Raw genomic sequence first — 20727 nt, 5'->3', positions numbered from 1 at the left:
TCTTATGTCCGTCTTGCTTAACACTAGCACATCTGAGCCCTACCTGTACACTGGAATCACCTGAGAGATTTTAGAAAATGCTCGTGCCTGGATCCACCCTCTAGACATTTTCATTTGATTGGACTTGTGTGGAAGCTGGCATCAGTTTAATTTTTAAGCTATGCTGGAGATTAACATGCAATGAGAGGTAAGAATTGAAGCATTGATCCATTTGTCTCTTCCTGGTGCTCCCAGGATCCATTTTGCTTGTGTAGCTCTCGGCTTTTCAAACATGATGGCATGCAAAGAAAAGAAAATAGTACTCAATGAGTTAAATGAGTGAGAGTACTTAAAATATTTGGGCATCTGGAAGAGTCCACTCTCTAAAAGAGGAATTTAGTTTTCATCATGAACCCACAGATGGAAAGCAATCGGTGTGCTGGGGCACTGGGATCAGGCAACTATGGGTTACAGGGCATCTGGCTCTTTAGAGATGACATGGATAGAATTTTCCTGAAAGCAGTTTGGCACAGCAATTTTTTTTTTGCATGTGTTTGCTCAGGATACTTACTCAATAGCTTTGAAGGAATGCCCTGTGTTGAAGACCTCAGCCCAGGGAAGACAAAGATGAAACGATGCAGTTATCATGCGAGGGCTTCTGGATTGCATTAAGAAGAAAGCGCCTTACAGGCTGGGGTCACTACATACAGCCCTCTTTTCCTTGCTTTACTGGGCAGACAAAAAGAGCATCTTTGTTCAACCAGCTGTGAGTCAAGTCACTCAGCATTTCTGATATTCTCTGACACCATCTAGGAAATGAGAGGATTTGGTCAGGTCTCGAAGAGCCAGATAAATCTATGCTAATCATGTTGCAGGAAATCAGAATATGTTGAATTCTCCTGGTTTTTTGCAGAAATATCAAAATTAGATCACTAACGCAGGGACCTGAGCAGATATTTTTCCACCATGTGCACAGCAGCATTGTTCAAAATGGAGACACAAGCCAATGTCTTTTGACAGATGAATAGATACATCAAATATGGAATAGTCATACATGGAATGTCACTCAGCCTGAAAAGGAAGGGAGATTCTGCTTCACTAGGACATGGATGAACATGAGTGTAGAAGCCCAAGTACTTGGGCCATCGTCTGCTGATTTCCCAGACGCCTCATCAGGGAGCTGGATCGGTTGTAGACAGCTATGACTTGAACCAGTGCCCATATGGGATGTCAGCACTGTAAGTAGCAGCTTTACCTGCTATGCCACAACACCAGCCCATGTTATATATATATTTTACCATAGTAAAAAAAATCTTAAAAAACATAATTGGGTCACTACATTTATTTTACATTCCTTATAAAAAAATTTTTTTAATATATGATTATTTTTGTAAAGGGCTATAAAAATTCTCAATGATATACTTTATGCATGATGACATTTTGGGGACAGTTTGGAAACTTTGATCTGTTAGGCTATATAAATTGGAAATAAATCATAATGAGTTCAGGAGTCTATAAGTTCATGAAGCACTTCAGTTGACTCATGAAAATCAGATAAGCTGGAAAATTGCATTGTTTAAAATAAATTCTGAATTTTGAGTTCAATAGAGAGAGGCAAGGGATAAGAAACAACCCCTGACTCTTCAGTAATACCTGTTAGCCTCTCCAGCCTGGCTCTGTGCATCAGGTCGTATCAGAAGTGTAGGATGGCCTGCTTCAAGGATGGCCTTTCTTGAGACAACAGGTGTTACCCTGAATTAATGCAAGTACTTCTTCAACAGTGGATGGAAAACTGCATCTGGAAGACAACCACCTGTTGGGAATATTCTGAGGGATAAGGGCAACTGGGTAGAAATGGTGATATGAAGAAGAGACCATGAAGCCATGACTGAGACACCAGCAGGTTGATCACTTAATTCTGGAAGGCATCTCTCTATAGCGTTTACTGGGAATAAGAGCCCAGATAAGCCTTTTTGAAATTCTGGTATAAGAGCTCAAAGTGACAAGTTGGTTCTCAGCCTAGTTATGGAAATATTGATTTTTAAACATATTTTAAGCTTTTTGGAATACTTAATTTATAAAACAACTTTGTTTTTCTTCCTCTTCTTCCAAACATCTGACACCTTTACCTTGATGTGTCACGTGTGTTCCCTGATGTAGTCAAGGGACAGTAGAAGTGATTAGGACAAGAGTTAAGACTGAGTTTTCAAGTAGAGAGTTTTAAGGTTTGTTTACCATGAGACCATGTAAAAATGAAGGAGATACTCCATTGCCATTGTTATGGGCTTTATTTCCAATGTGATTATCCATTTACTTGTTATTCATAGTAACCTTGTCCTCTGCTCCTTAATATTCCCATGCTTATTTACTCACTTGCTCCATTGTTCTCTGTTTCTCTCCCTCCTCTACTCACTCTCTCCACCTCTTTCTGATTCTCTCTCTCTCTCTCTCTCTCACATACACACACACACACACATTTAATAGTGGACTATAGCCTACCAATTGGTGCCAATCTTATTTTTTTGGTTAATTTTTTTAAAGAGTAGCTTTGCATCAACAAGGGTTTGAACATCTTAGATTCTCTTCAGATGAACTTAAGGCTGACAGAAGTTTAAGCATTTATCATTCATCTTGTTCCAGTTTTGCAGAACAACAAGGTCTCATCCCTTTTCTGTCCCTATGCCATCCATGGTTTGAGTCACATGACCTTAAGAAAATCCACCTTCTTGTGTCCTCTTGTCTCCCAGGGGGTCTACAAAGCCAGACCATCCCTTAATATCACAAATTAAGAAAGCCCAGCTTGATGCTAACTGCTGAGCATTACGGGAAGCTGCAGAAATCACCTGTCAAATGTTCTAAAAGATGAGTGGCTCCAAAGAGACAGTTTAATAGCTGTAATATTTTAATAATGTAAGTTCTTGCCACCATTCAGAACTATAAAACAAACAATTTTCACCTGCACTGTCAAGTACACATTTTAACAGAAATCACCATAAGCCAGTGTCTATGCTAAATAAAAGGTTATGCATTTTAGTACAATCATATTGTTACCTGAAACCAAAAGCCCTGAGACACTAGAGCATTGTGAAACACAAAACTTCAAGTCCTTGGCTTTTGACACAACATCTAAATTCTAATGTATGTATTATTATCTAAAGAACTAAGGGGGAGGTCATTTGGCTTAGCAGTTAAGACGCCTCTTGGGACATCCACACCCCATACCAGAATGCCTGGTTTGAGTCCCAGTTTCACTTCTGGCTCCAGCTTTCTGCTAATATGCATCCTGAGAGGCAGCAGGCGATGGTCCAAGTAGTTGGATACCTGCCATCCATGAGGGAGACCCATACTCAGTTGCTCGCTTTGCTGTGCCCCAGTCCTGGCTGTTATAGTTATCTGGGGAATGAACTAACACATGGAAGATTTCTATATCTCTCTTTGTGTGTGTGCCTTTCAAGTAAAATAAAGAACAATTTTTTAAAAGTTACTATTTCTTAAATATTTCTTAAATTTTTTGAAAATATTTCTTAAATTATTTGAAAAAGTAGAGGAGAAAAGAATTCTTCTAAATTTATTCTATGAGGCTGGCATTGTCCTGATACCAAGACAAGGAAGGTCACTACAAAAGAAAGCTACAGGATATACTAATGAACATAGATGTAAAAATCATCAACAAAATGTTAGCAAACTGAATTCAGCATCACATTAGAAAGATAATTCACTATGATTGAGTGGATATCAGCCCAGGAATGCAAGGACAGTTCAACATATGCAAATCAATAAAGGTAATACACCATACCACATCCACAGAATAAAGAAAAAAAATCACAAGATCATCTCAACAGAGGCAGAAAAGGCATTTAATAAAAATCTAACATCCTATCATGATAAAAACTCTTAACAATTTAAGAATAGAAAGATAATACCTCAACACAATAAAAGTTATATATAACAAACCAGCAACTAACATCATACTGAATGGGGAAAATCTGAAGGCTTTCTAAAATAGGGCAAAAGACAAGATTCAACATAATACTGGAAGTCCTAACTACACCAGTTAGGCAAGAGAAGAAAACAAGGTCATCCAAATTGGAAAGGAGGAAGTTAAATTGTCAATGTTTAGGGCTGACATGATCTTATACAAGGAAGACTCTGAAAAATTGTTAGAACTGATAAATTCAGCAAAGCTGCAGGATACAAAATAAACACACAAAAGTCAATAGTATTGTTATACACAAATTCCACATTGTCTGAAAAAGAAATCAATAAAGCAATTCTTTTTCTAATAGCTAGCAAAATATAAAACATTGCAGATGATTCAGCTTCATGGACTGAGACAACCTCTTTGGAACGTTCCACTTGCAGAGTGTCTGCTGGCTTTGTAGATCTCAGTCCCTTTCTGACCATGATGTATGAAAAAAAAATTAAAGGTCGTATTTTCACAAGTGTTTTCTAAAATGAAGGACAATGAGTGCTTCTATGGATGTTTAGAAAAAGTTAAATGCTTCTATCTCATACATAATTTACTTCAAGAACAAATCCTTTCTGTAGTTTGTGTCAGTTGCTTAAATAATCCTTCTCAGAGCTGGAATATATTGTCTATTCAATGACTATGAAGTTCACGTATAATCTGTACCCTCTTAGCTCAATATGCCAGGCTCTTCATACCCTCTCTCCTTTCATTCTCTCCCATGTGGTCACCATTCAAGGCAGTGTGGTTTAGTTTTGGGTTCCCAAAACATAACTTGCTTATTTCTGGCTTTTTGCTTTCAGTTTGTTATATGGGTCCCATCTCCTCTGGCTCCTATACTGTCTCGACTGTGACTGTCATTCAGGTTCCAAATCAAAATTCATTCATTGCCGGCGCCGCGGCTCACTAGACTAATCCTCCGCCTTGCGGCGCCGGCACACCGGGTTCTAGTCCCGGTCGGGGCACCGATCCTGTCCCGGTTGCCCCTCTTCCAGGCCAGCTCTCTGCTGCGGTCAGGGAGTGCAGTGGAGGATGGCCCAAGTCCTTGGGCCCTGCACCCGCATGGGAGACCAGGATAAGCACCTGGCTCCTGGCTTCGGATCAGCACAATGCGCCGGCCGCAGCACGCTACTTCAGCGGCCACTGGAGGGTGAACCAACGGCAAAAGGAAGACCTTTCTCTCTATCTCTCTCTCACTGTCTACTCTGCCTGTCAAAAAAAAAATTAAAAAATTTTAAAAAATTCATTCATATGCAGGACATTGTGGGAAAATCCTGCCCCATAGTGAGTTCTCAAAGCACCATCATCATAGTTCTCCACCGTATTATGCTTCTTCATGTGTCTTAGCTCCCTGGTAAGGCTTCTAACTTCGTTAGTGTATCACCATTCACCCAGCTCTGGGCAGGAACAACAGCTGGGCAGTAAACATCTGAGAACTGTCCCAGTTTTCATTTTACTTGGTCTGGTGATATGCAATGAGCCTCAGTTCCAAGTGGATGAGATGTCAGACTCCATTGGAGTAACCTTGTTTGCCAAATGACACACCAAACTCATTGGAAAACTTTCTATAGAACCCCAAACCTAGCCAATTGCTGGCATCAGGATGGTGGAAGAGAGTAGGCACTTATTGCAAAGCACAGAACAAGAGGCCGGGCAGCTATTGATTAATTCCCAGACTCCCCAGGCAGTTAGGGGTGAAGGTTTTAACAGATTGAAATTGGGTCTGAGAGGGTCATGTCCAGCTCATGTGCAAATTATTGGTTGATAGTGGTGCTTGTGACCTTCCCTTGATTAGTCAAGAATGCTGTGTCCTTTAGGGAAGTTTTATGATGGCCAGGTGGGCTTCAGTTGATTTGGGAGCTACAAAAGTGGTAGTAACCTTTTTGCCACAGACCTAGAATTCCCTGCCAGGACCAGGAATTCCCCTACACAGACCCCTCTGAACTATATTGGCTAACAAGGTTTTTTCTATTGGAGAAGCAAATGACTTTTGAGTTCAGTGATTAGCACCTTGTAGGGGCAGCTATGCAACTCCCTCAATTAATTGGGTCCCTTTTGGTAAATAGGCAAGGACACCTTGGGCTAGGAGAGACCAATGAGGGCCTGGGTTGTGCCTTTACCTACCTGGATTTGGTCTTAACTGGATGCGACTGCCTGACATGGCAATAAGGCTGACACTCAACAGAATCTCTCAGACCCTACGCCATGCAGTAGCCAGGTCCCTTTCTTAATACCTTGATTTCCTTTCTTTTCCCTCAATGGGACCTGATTTTTTGCTAAATGGCTTGTCCTTTCTTGTATAATCATGGGAAGAGATGCTCTTCCCCAAGGCAGGATGAGGTATCGATCCAGAAGAGCATGTATGCTATCAGCAAAGCTTTTAGGAACCTTTTTGTTGTCTCAGCTTTTGGTCTTTAGAAATATAAAAAAAATGTGAGCAGGAAGAAAAGTGACAAAATATTCTCATATTTTCTTTAAAAGTGCTTCTTTGTGGTAGTTTCTTCTGTATGGTACAAGGTTCCCAAAGTTTTCTCTATTGTCTTCCTTTGCAGTTTTTCACAAATTTTTTAAATCAAACTTGGATGCTGTAGCCAAAATCTTAACATCTTTTTTAATTAAATGAACCTCTTTACTACTTAATATAAAGTTCTTGTATTGAAGCATAACTTTATCCAATAATGAGAGTGCTTGGACAGGCAATTTTACATACAATGTTATTATAAATTCTTTTTTCTCTTTATTATTTTGTTAAAACATTTAGGGATAATGTTTTATGGTTTGAAATCTTTTTAGGTAGTTCTGAAACAGAATAAAGTCACTCAATCCATCATTTTCCTTTGGTCACATTGTTTATCAGTTCATTAGTGCCGAAGAGCATCATGATTATGTCATCACCACTATGTGATGGCGAGTTGTAGGCTGCTACTTAAAGATGTCACATTGCCTAGTAGAGGTAGGGAAACTTTTCTTTGCCAAGGACCATTTGGATGTTTATAACATTATTTGTGGGGTTTACAAAATTATCAACATAAGAATTAGCCTGCTCTAGATGTACTGAATTTCTAGTCCCACCTGTGGTTGCCTTGGCAAGACCAGACCAAATTATTTTGTAGGCCTTATGTGGCCCACGGGCCAGACATTCCCCACTACTGGTAAGCAGTTATAGTATTTCATTTTATTAAATATTAAGAAAACCAATTTTACTTTAATGTTTTTATGAGGTTATATTTTGATGCATTGCTTTGCTTTTTCCAAGTAGAACTGGGATAAAAATTTGTAAAATGAAAGATATGTGAAGGGTTCCAAATAACTCATTTCATTTTCAAATTTCCTTTTATCCATTGAGGACTGCAAGGCAGTCTCTTCTGCTCTGAGTACCTTTTAATCTTGGAGTTGGGAGAATTGTTTTCTCTTCCTCTTCTGTTTTTTTCTCTGTCCTGCTCTTCACAAGGAAGCCAGAAGTGTGACAGAGAGGTGTGATTTTTAATTTACACCAGAGTCTCGCAAATAATGACTTTTCACACCCTGCTGTTGCTGCTTAGCTTAGGGGAGGAGTTCTGTGGCTACTGTTTGTCATAGCAAATTAAATCCACTGCTGTAATCCAGAAAGACGTTCTTCTATATTTAACCCTTGTCTTCAATTTTTCCACTTGGTTGCTTGTGAGTACTCATGAGTGTGTGGCTTATTATTTTGAAGCATACTTGTCTTCTAGGAAATGATTTTTGAAGGCTGTTACTTTTTCAGATTGTTGAGTATGAAAGATAAACATCATGTCCCTTCCCACCATTCTAACTGTGATGTTGGTAATTGCAACTTACTTCAATACACAAAAAATGAAAAAATAAAATATTTAGTTTTAGAACTTCTAGCAATGAAATCTAAGTACACAAGCTAATAAATATTTCTGTTTCTTTATGATTCCATTTCTCTGAGAGTAGCTTTTTTTTGTCTTTATATAATGGTCAGGATTTTACTGTATCAATAAATCTACATCACTTAGATTAAAAGTTGAAGTCAAAAGTAATACTAAAAGATTAAAATGATTCAAGTTCTTTTCAGTTTCTGCCTAGTTCATCAATAAGTCATTTGGATTGAGTTATAACACAGGGATTGAGCTGCCTAAGAGAAGTAGGAAAAATTATTGACATGCGTACACTCTAAGTTTTCTGGGTGATTGCAGAGTAGTAACATGGAAGACTAGTAGAATATTTGGAGAATGTACCTTTCAAACTCTGTTCATGGTTGTTTCCCACAGACAATTATTAATACTTAATTATTTTGCAATTTCCCATCTACCCTACTAAGTAAAAAAAAAAGTTTCGAAATCATGCTGCTATCTATCTAGTTATTTTACCAATTATAATAGTATCCAACAAAGTTCAAGAACTGAATGGAATATGTCAGGGTATTATTGGAAGACAGAAACATTTAGATTTTCCCAAGAAATATGGCTCCTACTTCCTCTTCTTGCTAACTAAAGCAAGGAGAAGCAGTTATAGCTCTCTCTGTCCTTGGCTGGGAGCAGCAAGGGGTTAACCAGTTTTGGTTTAGTAAGTCTCTCTGTCAGGCTTTTAGATCCTTCCTCCCTTCCTCCCCTGCCCACCCCTTTCGAAAATGTCAACCACTTCCTGATGATTTCACACCTTTCTTTTCTTTGTGAAGAAACCTGGGTGTTAATGGTACGGGATTGGGTACCATTGTGTGCTCTGGCTCTCCGTTAGTAAAGCTGAGGGATGCCTGTGGAAAAAAAGTAGGAGAAGGTGAAAGAATTTGAGAAATGAGACTAGGCAATAGGTTAAAATCAGTCTTGCTTTTAAAATGACTGTGCATTAGCAATTTTTAAATGTGAATTGCAAAAATTGCCATTTTTTAAAAGCTTGGTATTGAGAGTCTAAAGGAGTCTTGCAGGGCTAGGAGCTGATTGTTAAAAAATAAAAACTAAAGAACCACAGTCTGGAAAAAGAAAAGCTGGAGATTCCTCTTTGATCTTTTGCTCTACAGGTGGATTTACAGGAGCCAGGGATGGAAACTTGGTCAGTGGATCAGGTCTGCAGCTGGTTGGTGGAGAAAAACTTAGGCGAACTAGTCCATAGGTTTCAAGGTGAGTGGTTTATACTTTCAAAAAGTTTTACGTGAGCAGCCCAGACATCCTGAGTGTCCTCTGTTATTGAAAAGTACTTTTGCATCCCACTCTCTGTGTGTATGTGAGTATGAAGTGGGGGTGTTGCAGTTGAGTATTTTCCTTTATTGACTACAGAAGAATATCTATTTGGCCTTGCAAGCATGCAGAATAAACTATTTCCAGAAAATCTCAAAGTTTCAAGAGTTACTTAGAATAACATTTAATCCATGTGTTTTCTGCTGCTTTATCATTACATAATGCAGTATATGTGTTGTGCAGTGTTGAATTTATAAGTATTAAATATTTGCAAGTATTGGCTAGGAAGAATTACCATGAATAAAGAAGATTTTTTTCCTTATAAAATAATGAATTAGAATGAGGGAGGGCATTAATATGGAAATATAAAGTTTTTTCTCCACGTTCTGGTACTTCCTTAGGAGCAGATATTAGCTTGGAATTTTGCAGTATCAGAGTTCTACCTTTGACAAAAATGTGGATGATTTTATACATGCAGAGGACAAGTTGAGATGATCTTATTTTAAGAAATGATTTTGCCTATTGTACAGTATTTTTCTAGGAAGCAATGTGGAAAGCAATTTTCTGTTGTTTTTCCCAGAGGAAGAAATAAGTGGGGCCGCCCTTCTAGCACTTAATGATCGGATGGTTCAGCAACTGGTAAAGAAAATCGGGCATCAGGCAGTTCTGATGGATTTAATTAAAAAATACAAGCAGAAGGGCCAAGGACTGCAGGGTCCTGGAAGCTGCAGTGACAGAGCCCTGGTCACACAAACAGAAACAGCCCCACAGTGAGTATGATGACTGATCTTACTTGGGTTCTGGGCTTTCCCAATGCTAGCTGGCTCTAAGAGTGGCTTTCGGATGTAAAGCTGTTTGAAAACAGTTACCACTTCAGCTAGATGGCTTGCACAGTATCTGTAATGTTTGAGTAAAGGAATCTGTTTGCAAAATATCATGCCTGAATATATATGCTTAAATCCACCACTTTCCAAATCCTGGCTCCATTGGCTGGAGAAGCCCTGTAGGCAGAGTTTCTACATGAAATGTTGTGGATGGAGCAACACGAATAGAAAGGGCCCCTGCTGCTGTTTTACAGTCCCAGCTTGGGAAAGCATCTGTGGCTGCTCTTTGCTTTCCTCAAATTTACTCCTTTATTTAGACACTGATTTGCCCAGGGTTCCTCATCATAGCTAATTTATCCTTGTCTTGCGGCCTTCACAATGTGATTTGATAAACACTCGCCACAGTGAGTTTTCTAATTTTTTAAGAGTACTCTCCGAGTAATGAACACTATGACAACAGCTCACAAAAATCAGGTAGCACAGTTTGTGTTAGCAGATAAAAGCTCTGGGGCATGGGGTTGGTTTCATGTTTGATTATCACTCACTCCTACAAGGGAAAAGGAATAACAGGGTTTATGAAGTTAAAAATCAGACTTTAAAAAATCAGACTTTAAAAGCCTATATTCCTGGATCATTTCAAACATACCAATTTTGTTACAGGAGATGACTGGAATAGAGGTCCTTATCTTCCTGTAAGAAAAGAATTTCAGACATGAGATAGAAAGTAATGGTAAGCAAGGTAGCCAGGTTTAATGGGGTAGGGCGTCTGTACCCACAAATGGATCTGAGAGAGAGTGTTCAGTCATTCAGACTCGGTAAACAAGGTTACAAGTTTAATGGAAAGAACATCTGACAGGCCAGTCTCAGCAATGAACTCATAGCTGAAAGCCAGTCTGCATTCAGGCTGGGGCTTTATAAGGGAATGGGGTCCAATTCTTCCCACCATGTCTCCATCCCCAGACACTATTCTCACAGACAAAGGGCTTTCTGGATGTGAAACAGGTGAATTTTCTCCCTAAGTTTTATTACCTAATGTTATCACCCTAGGGCACAGAGGATTCTCCTAGGGTACCTTCCTTGGAGGGAAGGCTGAGACCACTTATAAAGTTATGGGGGTGTGGGCAGGACTTTAAACACTGGACTGCTTCTAAGATCCTCTTCCAGGCTGCTATATTCCTTTCTGCAGGTGTTTTGTCTGCCCTGGACTCCTTCCACACTCGTAGGCTAATTTCTATCTTCTTACTTAACAGTTGGATTTTTTCATATCTAAGACTTTTTACAAGGTTTTTAAGGTTAAATATTTGCAGAAGACTAATTGTTCATTTACTTGAAAAAAGATTGTGAAGTTTGATGAAATCCATTCTGCATTTTTACTCTTAAGTTTTTGGCATTAGATCTGTAATATATTTCTCACCCTTTGATAAGCAATTCAATGTTAGAGAGACCTGGCATAAGTAATTTTATTTTTTAGAATATTGGGTAGTTGGGACATAGAGAAAGACGGGTGGCCTTGTAGGTCAGCGATGTGATGCCACTGGAAATCTACCAACTGATTTACTTGAAGGATCTCGCCTAAACATTGCTTTGGCACGTCAACTTGAAAGCACACTTTTGTGAGTTTTGGTGACGTTCCTGTTGCAAACTTTTATTCCTTTCCAGAAAATGGAGAGTGTGAACTTCCAAGAGAACTCAAAGTAATTTCTGGTTGTTTTTGGATGGGTCAGACTTGTGAGTTGGAAGTTCTTTCAGTTGACTGGAATCTTGATATTGCCTTAGGCACAGCCAGGAGAAAACAGGCAAGTTTGTCTCTACTGTAGATCAGTGTATGCTATTGTCTAGTCAATGAGAACGGACCGCACTGCCAAGGAATCTGGGCTTCATTCCTGGTTCTACTGCTGACTTGGACTGATGATTTTCAAAGTTGGCACTCCCATGTCTTTGTGAAAAGCAATGCGCTACCTAAGTCCTTATTAATTTACACTGATGTTACGAGTATATTAATCTTCCAGGGAATCAGCTCCCTTTCTCAGCCAAAACAGTCCTGTGCTCGTTATCAAGCTTTGTTAACCTGGTTAAGAAAGCTGGTTGCAAATGTAGCCAAGTCTTTCAAGACTTGGCTGTCCAGGGATGCTTGAGTAGGGGCTTTCCACTCGATCCGTTAGGCATGAGTCACTTGAAGGATTGTGTTGCCTGGCATTTGGGTTAAATTAGTGTTACGAAATCACAATTGCCTGTGAGGAGAATGCTTATTGTTTGTATGAGGGTACTTCAAAAAGATTGTGGAAAAATTGAATTAAAATATAAGTATATTTTTGCACAAAAGGATTTTGAAATCCATAAATAACCTTTTCATAATATGTTTTTCCCACCACCTTGTTGAAAACCATAGTCACTCACTGCTAAGTATTTTGTCATAACTTCAAGTGTGAATGATGATTGAAAGAAGCATGAATATATGTCATTTAATTAATGCCTGTTGGAAAGTACTTAATAAAGATAGACGTGGTATAAGAAGACATCCTAAAGCTGGCTATCAAAGCACTCAGTTTCACACCCCTGATAGGATGTTAGATAGTCCTCTCACCTTGACTTCTTCTAGTTTCAACTTCAACTGTAAAATCCAGTGGGGAGCATAAATGATGCTTTAGGTTGGCATTCTAGATTACAGATAGCAGATGGGTTTCAACTTGAGGGACATTCTACTTCCTGGGTAATGCTGCCCAGGGTGTTATTTTGAAAAGCATCCCTAGGGCACATTTGGGCAGAGTATTTGGCATCCTATTTAGACTTAAGAGAATGATCGAACTATGCAATAGGTGAGACTATTTGCTGGTATTTTTGGTTGTTGCTCTTGTTGAAGCTGGTAAAAAAATCACTGGACTGGATGTTGGAAAAACTGATCTCAAACCTTGTCACTGCTACTATGCAGCCTGTGACCATGAGCGAGTTGCTCTCCCTCCTGGATTCCAGTTGCTTCACTTAGAAAATGAGGATGTTAGTGGAGTGTGGTTCTAAGATTATGAGATTTCACAAAGAATAAAATGTCCTCCAAAATGAGAATGAATAGAGAAGGGATCACACAGAGTTTACCATTTTATTTTACCAAGTAAGAATATTAACTTAAAAAGATACATTCTATTATCATTATCATTTCAGAAAGAAAAGGATGATCCTAACACCATTTTTTATTTTGAAAACACTTTCTTTTCCTAAAAACTTTTATTGTATAAATATAAATTTCCAAAGTGCAACTTTTGGATTATAGCGGCTTTTTCCCCCATAATCTCCTTCCCACCCGCAACCATCCCATTTCCCACTCCCTCTCCCATCCCATTCACATCAAGATTCATTTTCAATTATCTTTATATACAGAATATCAATTTAGTGTATACTAACTGAAGATTTCAACAGTTTGCACCCACACAGAAACACAAAGTATAAAGTACTGTTTGAGTACTAGTTATACCATTAATTCACATAGTACAACACATTAAGGACAGAGATCCTACATGGGGAGTAAGTGCACAGTGATTCCTGTTGTTGATTTAACAATCGACACTCTTATTTATGATGTCAGTAATCACCCGAGGCTCTTGTCATGAGCTGCCAAGGCTATGGAAGCCTCTTGAGTTTGCCAACTCCAATCTTATTTAGACAAGGCCATAGTCAAAGTGGAAGTTCTCGCCTCCCTTCAGAGAAAGGTACCTCCTTCTTTGATGGCCTGTTCTTTCCACTGGGATCTCACTCACAGAGATCTTTCATTTAGGTCATTTTTTTTTTTTTTGCCAGAGTGTCTTGGCTTTCCATGCCTGAAATACTCTCATGGGCTTTTTAGCCGGATCCAAATGCCTTAAGGGCTGATTCTGGGGGCAGAGTGCTGTTTAGGACATCTGCCATTCTATGAGTCTGCTGTATCCCGCTTCCCATGTGATCCTAACACCATTTAAAAATATAATAGATGGGTGAAAGTAGCATGATGAAATGGCATCGCTCTCCCTCCCTACTTATAGGAACCACTGAGTGAGATGACTCCAGAGGGTCCTTCTTTCAAGTATCTTAGTTATGAGGCTCGTGGGGAGCTTGGACATGGACAGAGATCATAATGTTACCTGTGATTTGACCTCTACCCTCAGAGCTGCTATCAGATCAATGCTTATATCTCCTATTGAATAGTGCATGACCCACCTTTTCTTTCTTGGTTAGAAATGAACAGTCTTCCAGTCTAGCCAGCTGTGGGGAACAGACGCCATCATTTTACCCAGCTGACAACCTAGATAATGGACTAATCGACCAAAGAGTATTGAAACAGAGGTAAAGTGCTGACTTTATATATATTGAAGCCAAATGATAACATTCTTTTTGAAATGAGCTTTCTTGTGTTTAAATATATTTCTAATGTTAGGTGTTTTGCTGTCCTGGAAGGGAATTTTTATTGTCAAGTAGTGAAAATATTTGTTAAAAGATAAAGGTTATATTTTATGATCTTCACATTGGAAAAGCAAAGTTCTAAAATTATACATATCCTTCAAGTACATATACTTAAGATAAAAGAGGATTTCTCTGCCATAAACTGCAAAAAGATGATGTTTATTCCATGAATAATATTCTTTAGAATAGATCTTTAGTGGAGTCTTTGTTCTGAATTTTGTAGTTGTTGGTTTAGCTTGACTATTCTTGATAGCAACCCAGTTTTGGGAAACTTTTCCTTTATATTTCTACACTAGATTTTATATGGTACAGTATTTCAATTTATGGCTTACGTTAGAATAAAGGGCATGTGTAGACCTAGAGAAGCATACACAGGAATGTGGAACCCAGACAGTCTCGAGAGCGACAGTAGGTAGTGTGTGGCCAATACCTCAACCACTGAAAGGAGGGGCTGTCGCAAAGGGAGAATAACAGGTAAGAGCCAAGCAAAGGTGTGACCTCTTACAGTTCTCACAAACCCTTTACGTTGCCATCTCATTTAGTCCACACAGCAGTGCTGCAAGGTAGGCCTTATTTTCTCTTCGGTGAGTAAAACAGGTTTAGAGAAGAAGTTTTCCTGAATGGCTTTGTCACCTTGGCACAGGGTCCACAACCACCAGGGCAAGAGCACCAGCCTCAGACTCAGGTCTGTGAGGCCCCAGCAACCCCATGCGTGCAGAGAAGAGCAGCACTTCTCATGTGAACTCTTGCATGGGTATTGGCTCTGGGCTATCCTCTCTGAACTGTTTCCCTCTCTACCACCTCCAGCCTCCCATGCCAGTGTTCAGGTCCATCTCCTTTCATGCCCTTGATTCTTCTTGGGAGGTAAGTGTGACAGGAGAGGGGGATGTCCTTGGAGGGAAATTGGTCCCCTTGGTCACCCTGCTTGAATGTTTCAGGAAATATAAACATGTTTTTATGGTGGCCTCATTCCCCTCCTCTCTGCTCAGGAGTGCTTGTTGATTTCTAAGAACTTTCCTCTGATGCAGCATCAGGGGGTGTGGAATCAGCCATGGGTTCTCAACTCCCCCATCCCATATGAAACTACCCACTACAGCCTGTCCATCCCTTCTGTACCTGTTGAAACTGAATGGAAAGAGGGAGAACTAGGATTGGTCCCAGAGGCACCCATTGTATCTTAGACCCTCACGAGCACACAGGGAAGAATAGTCCTTTCTCATGGTGCTCTGTGAGCATTAAAAACAGACCATGCCTGTTGATGCTGGGCAGAGAGAAGCTCCTGGAAGGCACTCTGTGCAGTGTTTCCCCAGCCCTGCTCCAGGTAGTATTCCTACTGTCCTGGGAATGCTTTGCTCTCCTCCTTGCTTCCAGTGTAAGATGAGGATGCAGCCTTCCATGCCTCCAGTTCTCTTCTTTCCCAAGTCCTTGGCTGACATTCCATCCAGATGGTGGTGCCATAGTAGTGGTGGGGCAGGGTTATTTTGCCTATTTTCCCATATGCCTGGTTATATGATGTCTCTCATTCCTCATAGCACCTGGCATTGGAAAGAAGAAAAAATGAGACTAGCTTAGAAGCAGATAAATAGGTGGGTTTGACATCCCCCATATTTTTATCAATGACCATGAAGTCTCTCCTAAACCATGTACCTGGACATTTGACCCCTGCCCATCTTTATACATAAGCAGTTCAGAGTTAACATTACCCCTGCCTTAATATATAGTTAGGTATAAAAAAACCAAACCCTATGCAAACTAAAAGCAGGCTGTTTGTAAGACAAGCATTTCACATGCAGCAGCTGAACATGTACATTTACAACTGGTGCTAAAAAACAGGGGGTCAAACTGTCTCCCATTTTCTTGCCATCTTTGTCTCTGGTCTACTTCCCATGCTGCCTGGTTCCTTTGCTTCTCCCACTGAGGACAGATTTATCCTACTACTCAGGACTGCTCTGTGCCCCTCAGACTGTCCAGGAAAGGACTGCCTTACCATAGCACCATGTCCACAGAAATTCTGAAAGCAGCTCAGGTTCTCCCAATTGATGCAATCTTTCAGTGTTGCTTTGTTCAGATATCTGGGGGGAGAAACTAAGAGATGGAGTAGGGAGCAGGTGCCCCTGCTGGCAATTAGCTGTGTGGAAGAAAGAGTAGATAAGAGCAGGGAAGGAGAACCTACTTTAAACACTTCACCTGTGGTCTTGTCCCTTATTCAAGGCTGTGGATTGTGGGGGGCGGGGGGTCAGAAGATTCTACTCCTTCCAAAATCCGGCCACAGACAGTGGCTCCACCATCCAGCTGAGAAAACCAAAATCATGGAACCAACAGCGGCCTTTTCCTCCCATCCCTCTGCCCAGGACACTGTTCCCTCAATACGTGATTCACAGCCTGTTGTATGAATTTGCGTCAGGCTATGTTCTCTTCCTCACCCGCCTAAGACTTGGTCATCCCTTGAGCTTCTATTGAAACTCACTCACCACTCCAACAAGCCTCCAGTGACATTGTAGCACAGGCAAGGAGCCCTTCTATGTTCAAGGAGACATGCAAAAGTCATGGAAAATGGAATCAAATTATAAGTTTCTTTTAGAGCAAGAAAATTTGGAAATCCATGCATATTTTTTTGTAACAGAGTCCCCATGAAATTTTTGAGATGCCCTCAATATATGCATGGATTTCAAAAAATTTTCCCCCAAATAAACATCTTTTTATTACATCTTCCCATGGACTTTTTAAAGTATCCTTGTTCATTTACTATGTAGATTATTTGTAGACAAGGATAAAGAGAAACCTCTAGAGACTGGAAACTCACCTGACTTTGACTGTTGAAAAGTCTCTTGCATGGTGAAAATGGGGTGTGTGTTTTCCGGTGGATGAATTTGTGTGTTCTAATTAAATGGTAGGGTACTATGGCATGAGTGTGGTCTCTTCAGTGACAGCTGGTTCTGTGCCCTTTACTGAATGGCTTAAATGTCCTTTGTGAGGAGAGGGATTCTTGAGTCCCATTCTCATCATGTGTCAGTAATGCTTTGGAAGAACTTTTTCTGCAGTATTGTTCTTTGTCTTTTATCTACCCTGTTTGAAACTTCTTATTTGTTTGAAACAAACGAACCTTGTTTGTGCGCTTCTCTTTCAGTACTCAGTAAGGCATGAAATCAGATAAACAGGTAGAGGTTTCTTAAATGTTCCTTCAAGGACACTTCACTTGAACTTTAAGCTTAGGTGTGCAGATGTTTTGTTTCTGCCTTTGGGCATTATTATACATTAGTCATGGTTTCACGCATGTTTAAAGATAATTTTAATGAAATCTTTTTTTATTTAGAAATGGTGTAGGATCAGCTGATCCTGCTTCCCGTGTGCAGTAAGTGGCTCCTCAACACTTTGGAGAAATTATTTGCAGGCACTTTGATGTGTGTAGCTCAGACGAGGGGGTACCACAGTCGTGCCTCCTATCCCAGAGTGTAATAAAGGGAATGTTCACTGAAGTTTGCCAGCCTAATTATGGGTTCACTTGTACAAGTTCCAGTTAGCTGCATAATTAGTCTTCTCACTTCCTTCACGTCTGTGCCCTCCACAGGCTAAGATTTCTGAAGGAAGGCGAGGTGTCAGCCACCAGTCTTACCTCTGCAGTGCCTGAAAGAGTAGATGATCAACAGATATTCAGTGAAGGAGCGGATGTATTAACCATTTTCATGGCCTCCTCTTGATTGAGTAAAAGTCATAGGATATGGCAGAGCCTTGGAGGAGGATGTTGGGGTGATCTTTAATATGTTGATATCTACTGCCAGTGGTTCAAACACAGCTACATAGATAGCTGCTCATCTCAATGAGTAGATGGAGCAGGAAAGGCATAAGTATGGGTGTTAGACCAGGATATCAGCCTAGACAATGGCCAAGGTTGGTAGACTGAAGATACAGGTCAAGCTAGTAGTTGAAAGTTAAAAATCCTAACTCAGCTGTGTCCAGCTGAGTAACCTTTGGAAAGTTATAAAACCTCAGCAGCTCCCACTTTAACATCTATGACATGAACTGAAGAGTGGGTTAACGCATGAAAAATTCTTGGCCCATAGCAGGAGGTCTTACATTTCAGTTACTGGTTATATTAGTTAGCCAGTCACCAAGGTATATGATACAAAGAGACAAAAAATTCTGTTCTCAGTGCTGACAAGTGGACCCAAAGTATAAGCCATTCAATATGTAAATATTTACTGAGTGCTTATTGCGTGCCAGGCACTGTTTTAGGCACTGAGAATATAGCGGAGAACAAAGTAGTCTAACATTTGCACTTCTGAGAACGCACTTTCAGGGAGAGAAAGTAACACACAAATACACTATTACATTGTGAATGTGTTGAAATGCGATGAAAAGCAACAATGCCAGAGAGGGAGGGTGCATAGAGTGAGTGGTGTGTACATGTGCATGCATGTGTCCATGTATAAGAGAGCTCTTTGTCAGTTGGGATCACTGGGGAAGTCCTTTGACTTTGACAATGACATTTGAGCAGAAATGCAAGTGAAGTGAGAACTATCAGCTCACTGAGAGAGAACCAATCTTTCCTTCCGTAGAAGACATCTGTGGATACAGACAAACAGGAATTGCAGAATCGGTGGAAACTAAACTGCCATAAACGATAACTCTCTGACTCCTAGCCATTTCCATTAAGTTTAATAAGAAGGTTTCAGAGAGATCCAAAGTCAGCTTGATACTAATCAACTTTTTCCCTTCTGTTCAGTCCAAAACTTAGGTATGATTTAGACATGGTGGGGGCAGGGGAAATTCTCCCTGGCCTGGAGAACTGAAAGTCTAGTCAGTGAGAATGTCAGCCAATAACTGCAGCATTGAGAAAGGCATGCTGAAATAGCAGAGCACGGGATAGAAGTGGCACAGACAGAGGGAGCAACAGACGTTCAGGGAAGAGGGTGGGGAGGTGGCTCTGGAGAGAGGTTTCACGGGGCCCAAGTCATGATTTTGAGAAATGATTAAAAGTCATCTAAAGGGAAATGGGGCAGGAGAGGAAAATGAAATTCCCAGCATGGGCAAAGATACAAACACTCGAAACAGCACAGTGGATTCCATTTGGTCTAAGTGTTTTGGGGACATGAGTCATAGGCAGAGAAAATGACACTGGTGGAATGGGGAGAGATGCTGTCAGGAGGTCAGGAGGTGATTTCTATGCTATGAGCAGGGTAGCGCTTCCTAACCTTGACTACACACTGCATTCACCCAGTAGACTTAAAATATAACCTCTAGACTAGTGCTCCTCAAACCCTAATGTACTCTAAAACCTCCCAGGATTCTAATTAGATAGGTCAGGGGTAGAACCTGAGACTCTGCATTTCCCAATGCCAGGTCCTAATCTAGGACTATCCTTTGAGTAACAAGATCTAGACCAGTAAGAATTTCTAGGAGTGGGACGTGTCAAACAGTATTTTTTAAGTGCCATAAATAATTCTAGTGTATAATGAGATATGAGAACCACTGCTATAAGTTACAGGGAATGGTCATTCATGCAATGGAGTGGCTTGATTAGATACACATAGCTTTCATCATTAACTAAGTGGCAGTGTTGTGGAGAATATATGGGAGAAAACATAGATGCTAGGCTAAAGTTCATGCAAGATATGAGAAGAATCTAAACTAAGACGGTGGCAGTGAGCATAAAAAAAGATGTTTAAATACAAAATCAGGAGGACTTGTCATTCCTGTTATTGACAGGGGTGTGGGGCAGGAAGGGGAGGACTTTCTATGTGGTAAGTGTTATTCTATATTTCTGGCTGTAATACCTTTGCCAAAATGAGAAAATATTTACTAGATAGCATAACAAAGGATAAGACCAACAACTTGTTAATACAACTTAATGGCACTGAAAAAAAATAGAAGATTTTAAAAAAGCCAGGGCTTCTTCTCACTACTTACTTATTAGCACTCCCTATAAGTAAACATTCCATGGGAGTAAACACCCAAAAGTTCAATAACATTACCTGCTAGGATGGGACCTTGCCATTTATCTTCCAAGGTGCAATTTTTTACATTTCTCAGTCTCCAGTGAAAATCCTTGCCTACTGAATAAGTGGTGACAAATCAGCCTGCTTGATCCTTGCAAATGGAAGACTTCAATTTTTGTGAAGTCACACGGTAGAGAGATTGGCAAACCATAGCTTAGATAACACATGATTGGGAGCAGACTGATTTAATTTTTGCCACAGGCACATCCTCTTGGTACCCAGGGCTAGATCCAAATCTAATGCTGTGACTGATGGTTTTGCCACATGAAGGGTATACACCCAGAACTGTGGAATGGATTTGGATAATGACCTTTCTACTCTACCCTGATCTCCCCTTTATCCCCAAAAAAGAGATATGATGTGGACAATGATGT

At 40.2% G+C, this 20727-nt stretch overlaps 1 protein-coding gene across 1 annotated transcript in view; it reads left to right on the top strand.

Moving 5' to 3' along the window:
- Positions 1-8969: 8969 nt before the first annotated feature.
- SAMD3 (sterile alpha motif domain containing 3) overlaps positions 8970-20727 on the top strand; it is a 53440-nt gene continuing 41682 nt past the window's right edge. Inside the window, exons 1-3 of the mRNA XM_062187267.1 lie at positions 8970-9048; positions 9686-9875; positions 14133-14240. Of these exons, the coding sequence (XP_062043251.1) occupies positions 8970-9048; positions 9686-9875; positions 14133-14240 (377 nt within the window). The remainder of the gene's footprint in view (positions 9049-9685; positions 9876-14132; positions 14241-20727) is intronic.

Source organism: Lepus europaeus, chromosome 3, assembly GCF_033115175.1.
Source record: "Lepus europaeus isolate LE1 chromosome 3, mLepTim1.pri, whole genome shotgun sequence".
In the NCBI taxonomy this organism is placed as follows: Eukaryota; Metazoa; Chordata; class Mammalia; order Lagomorpha; family Leporidae; genus Lepus; species Lepus europaeus.
This window is presented reverse-complemented; position numbering and strand designations above follow the sequence as displayed.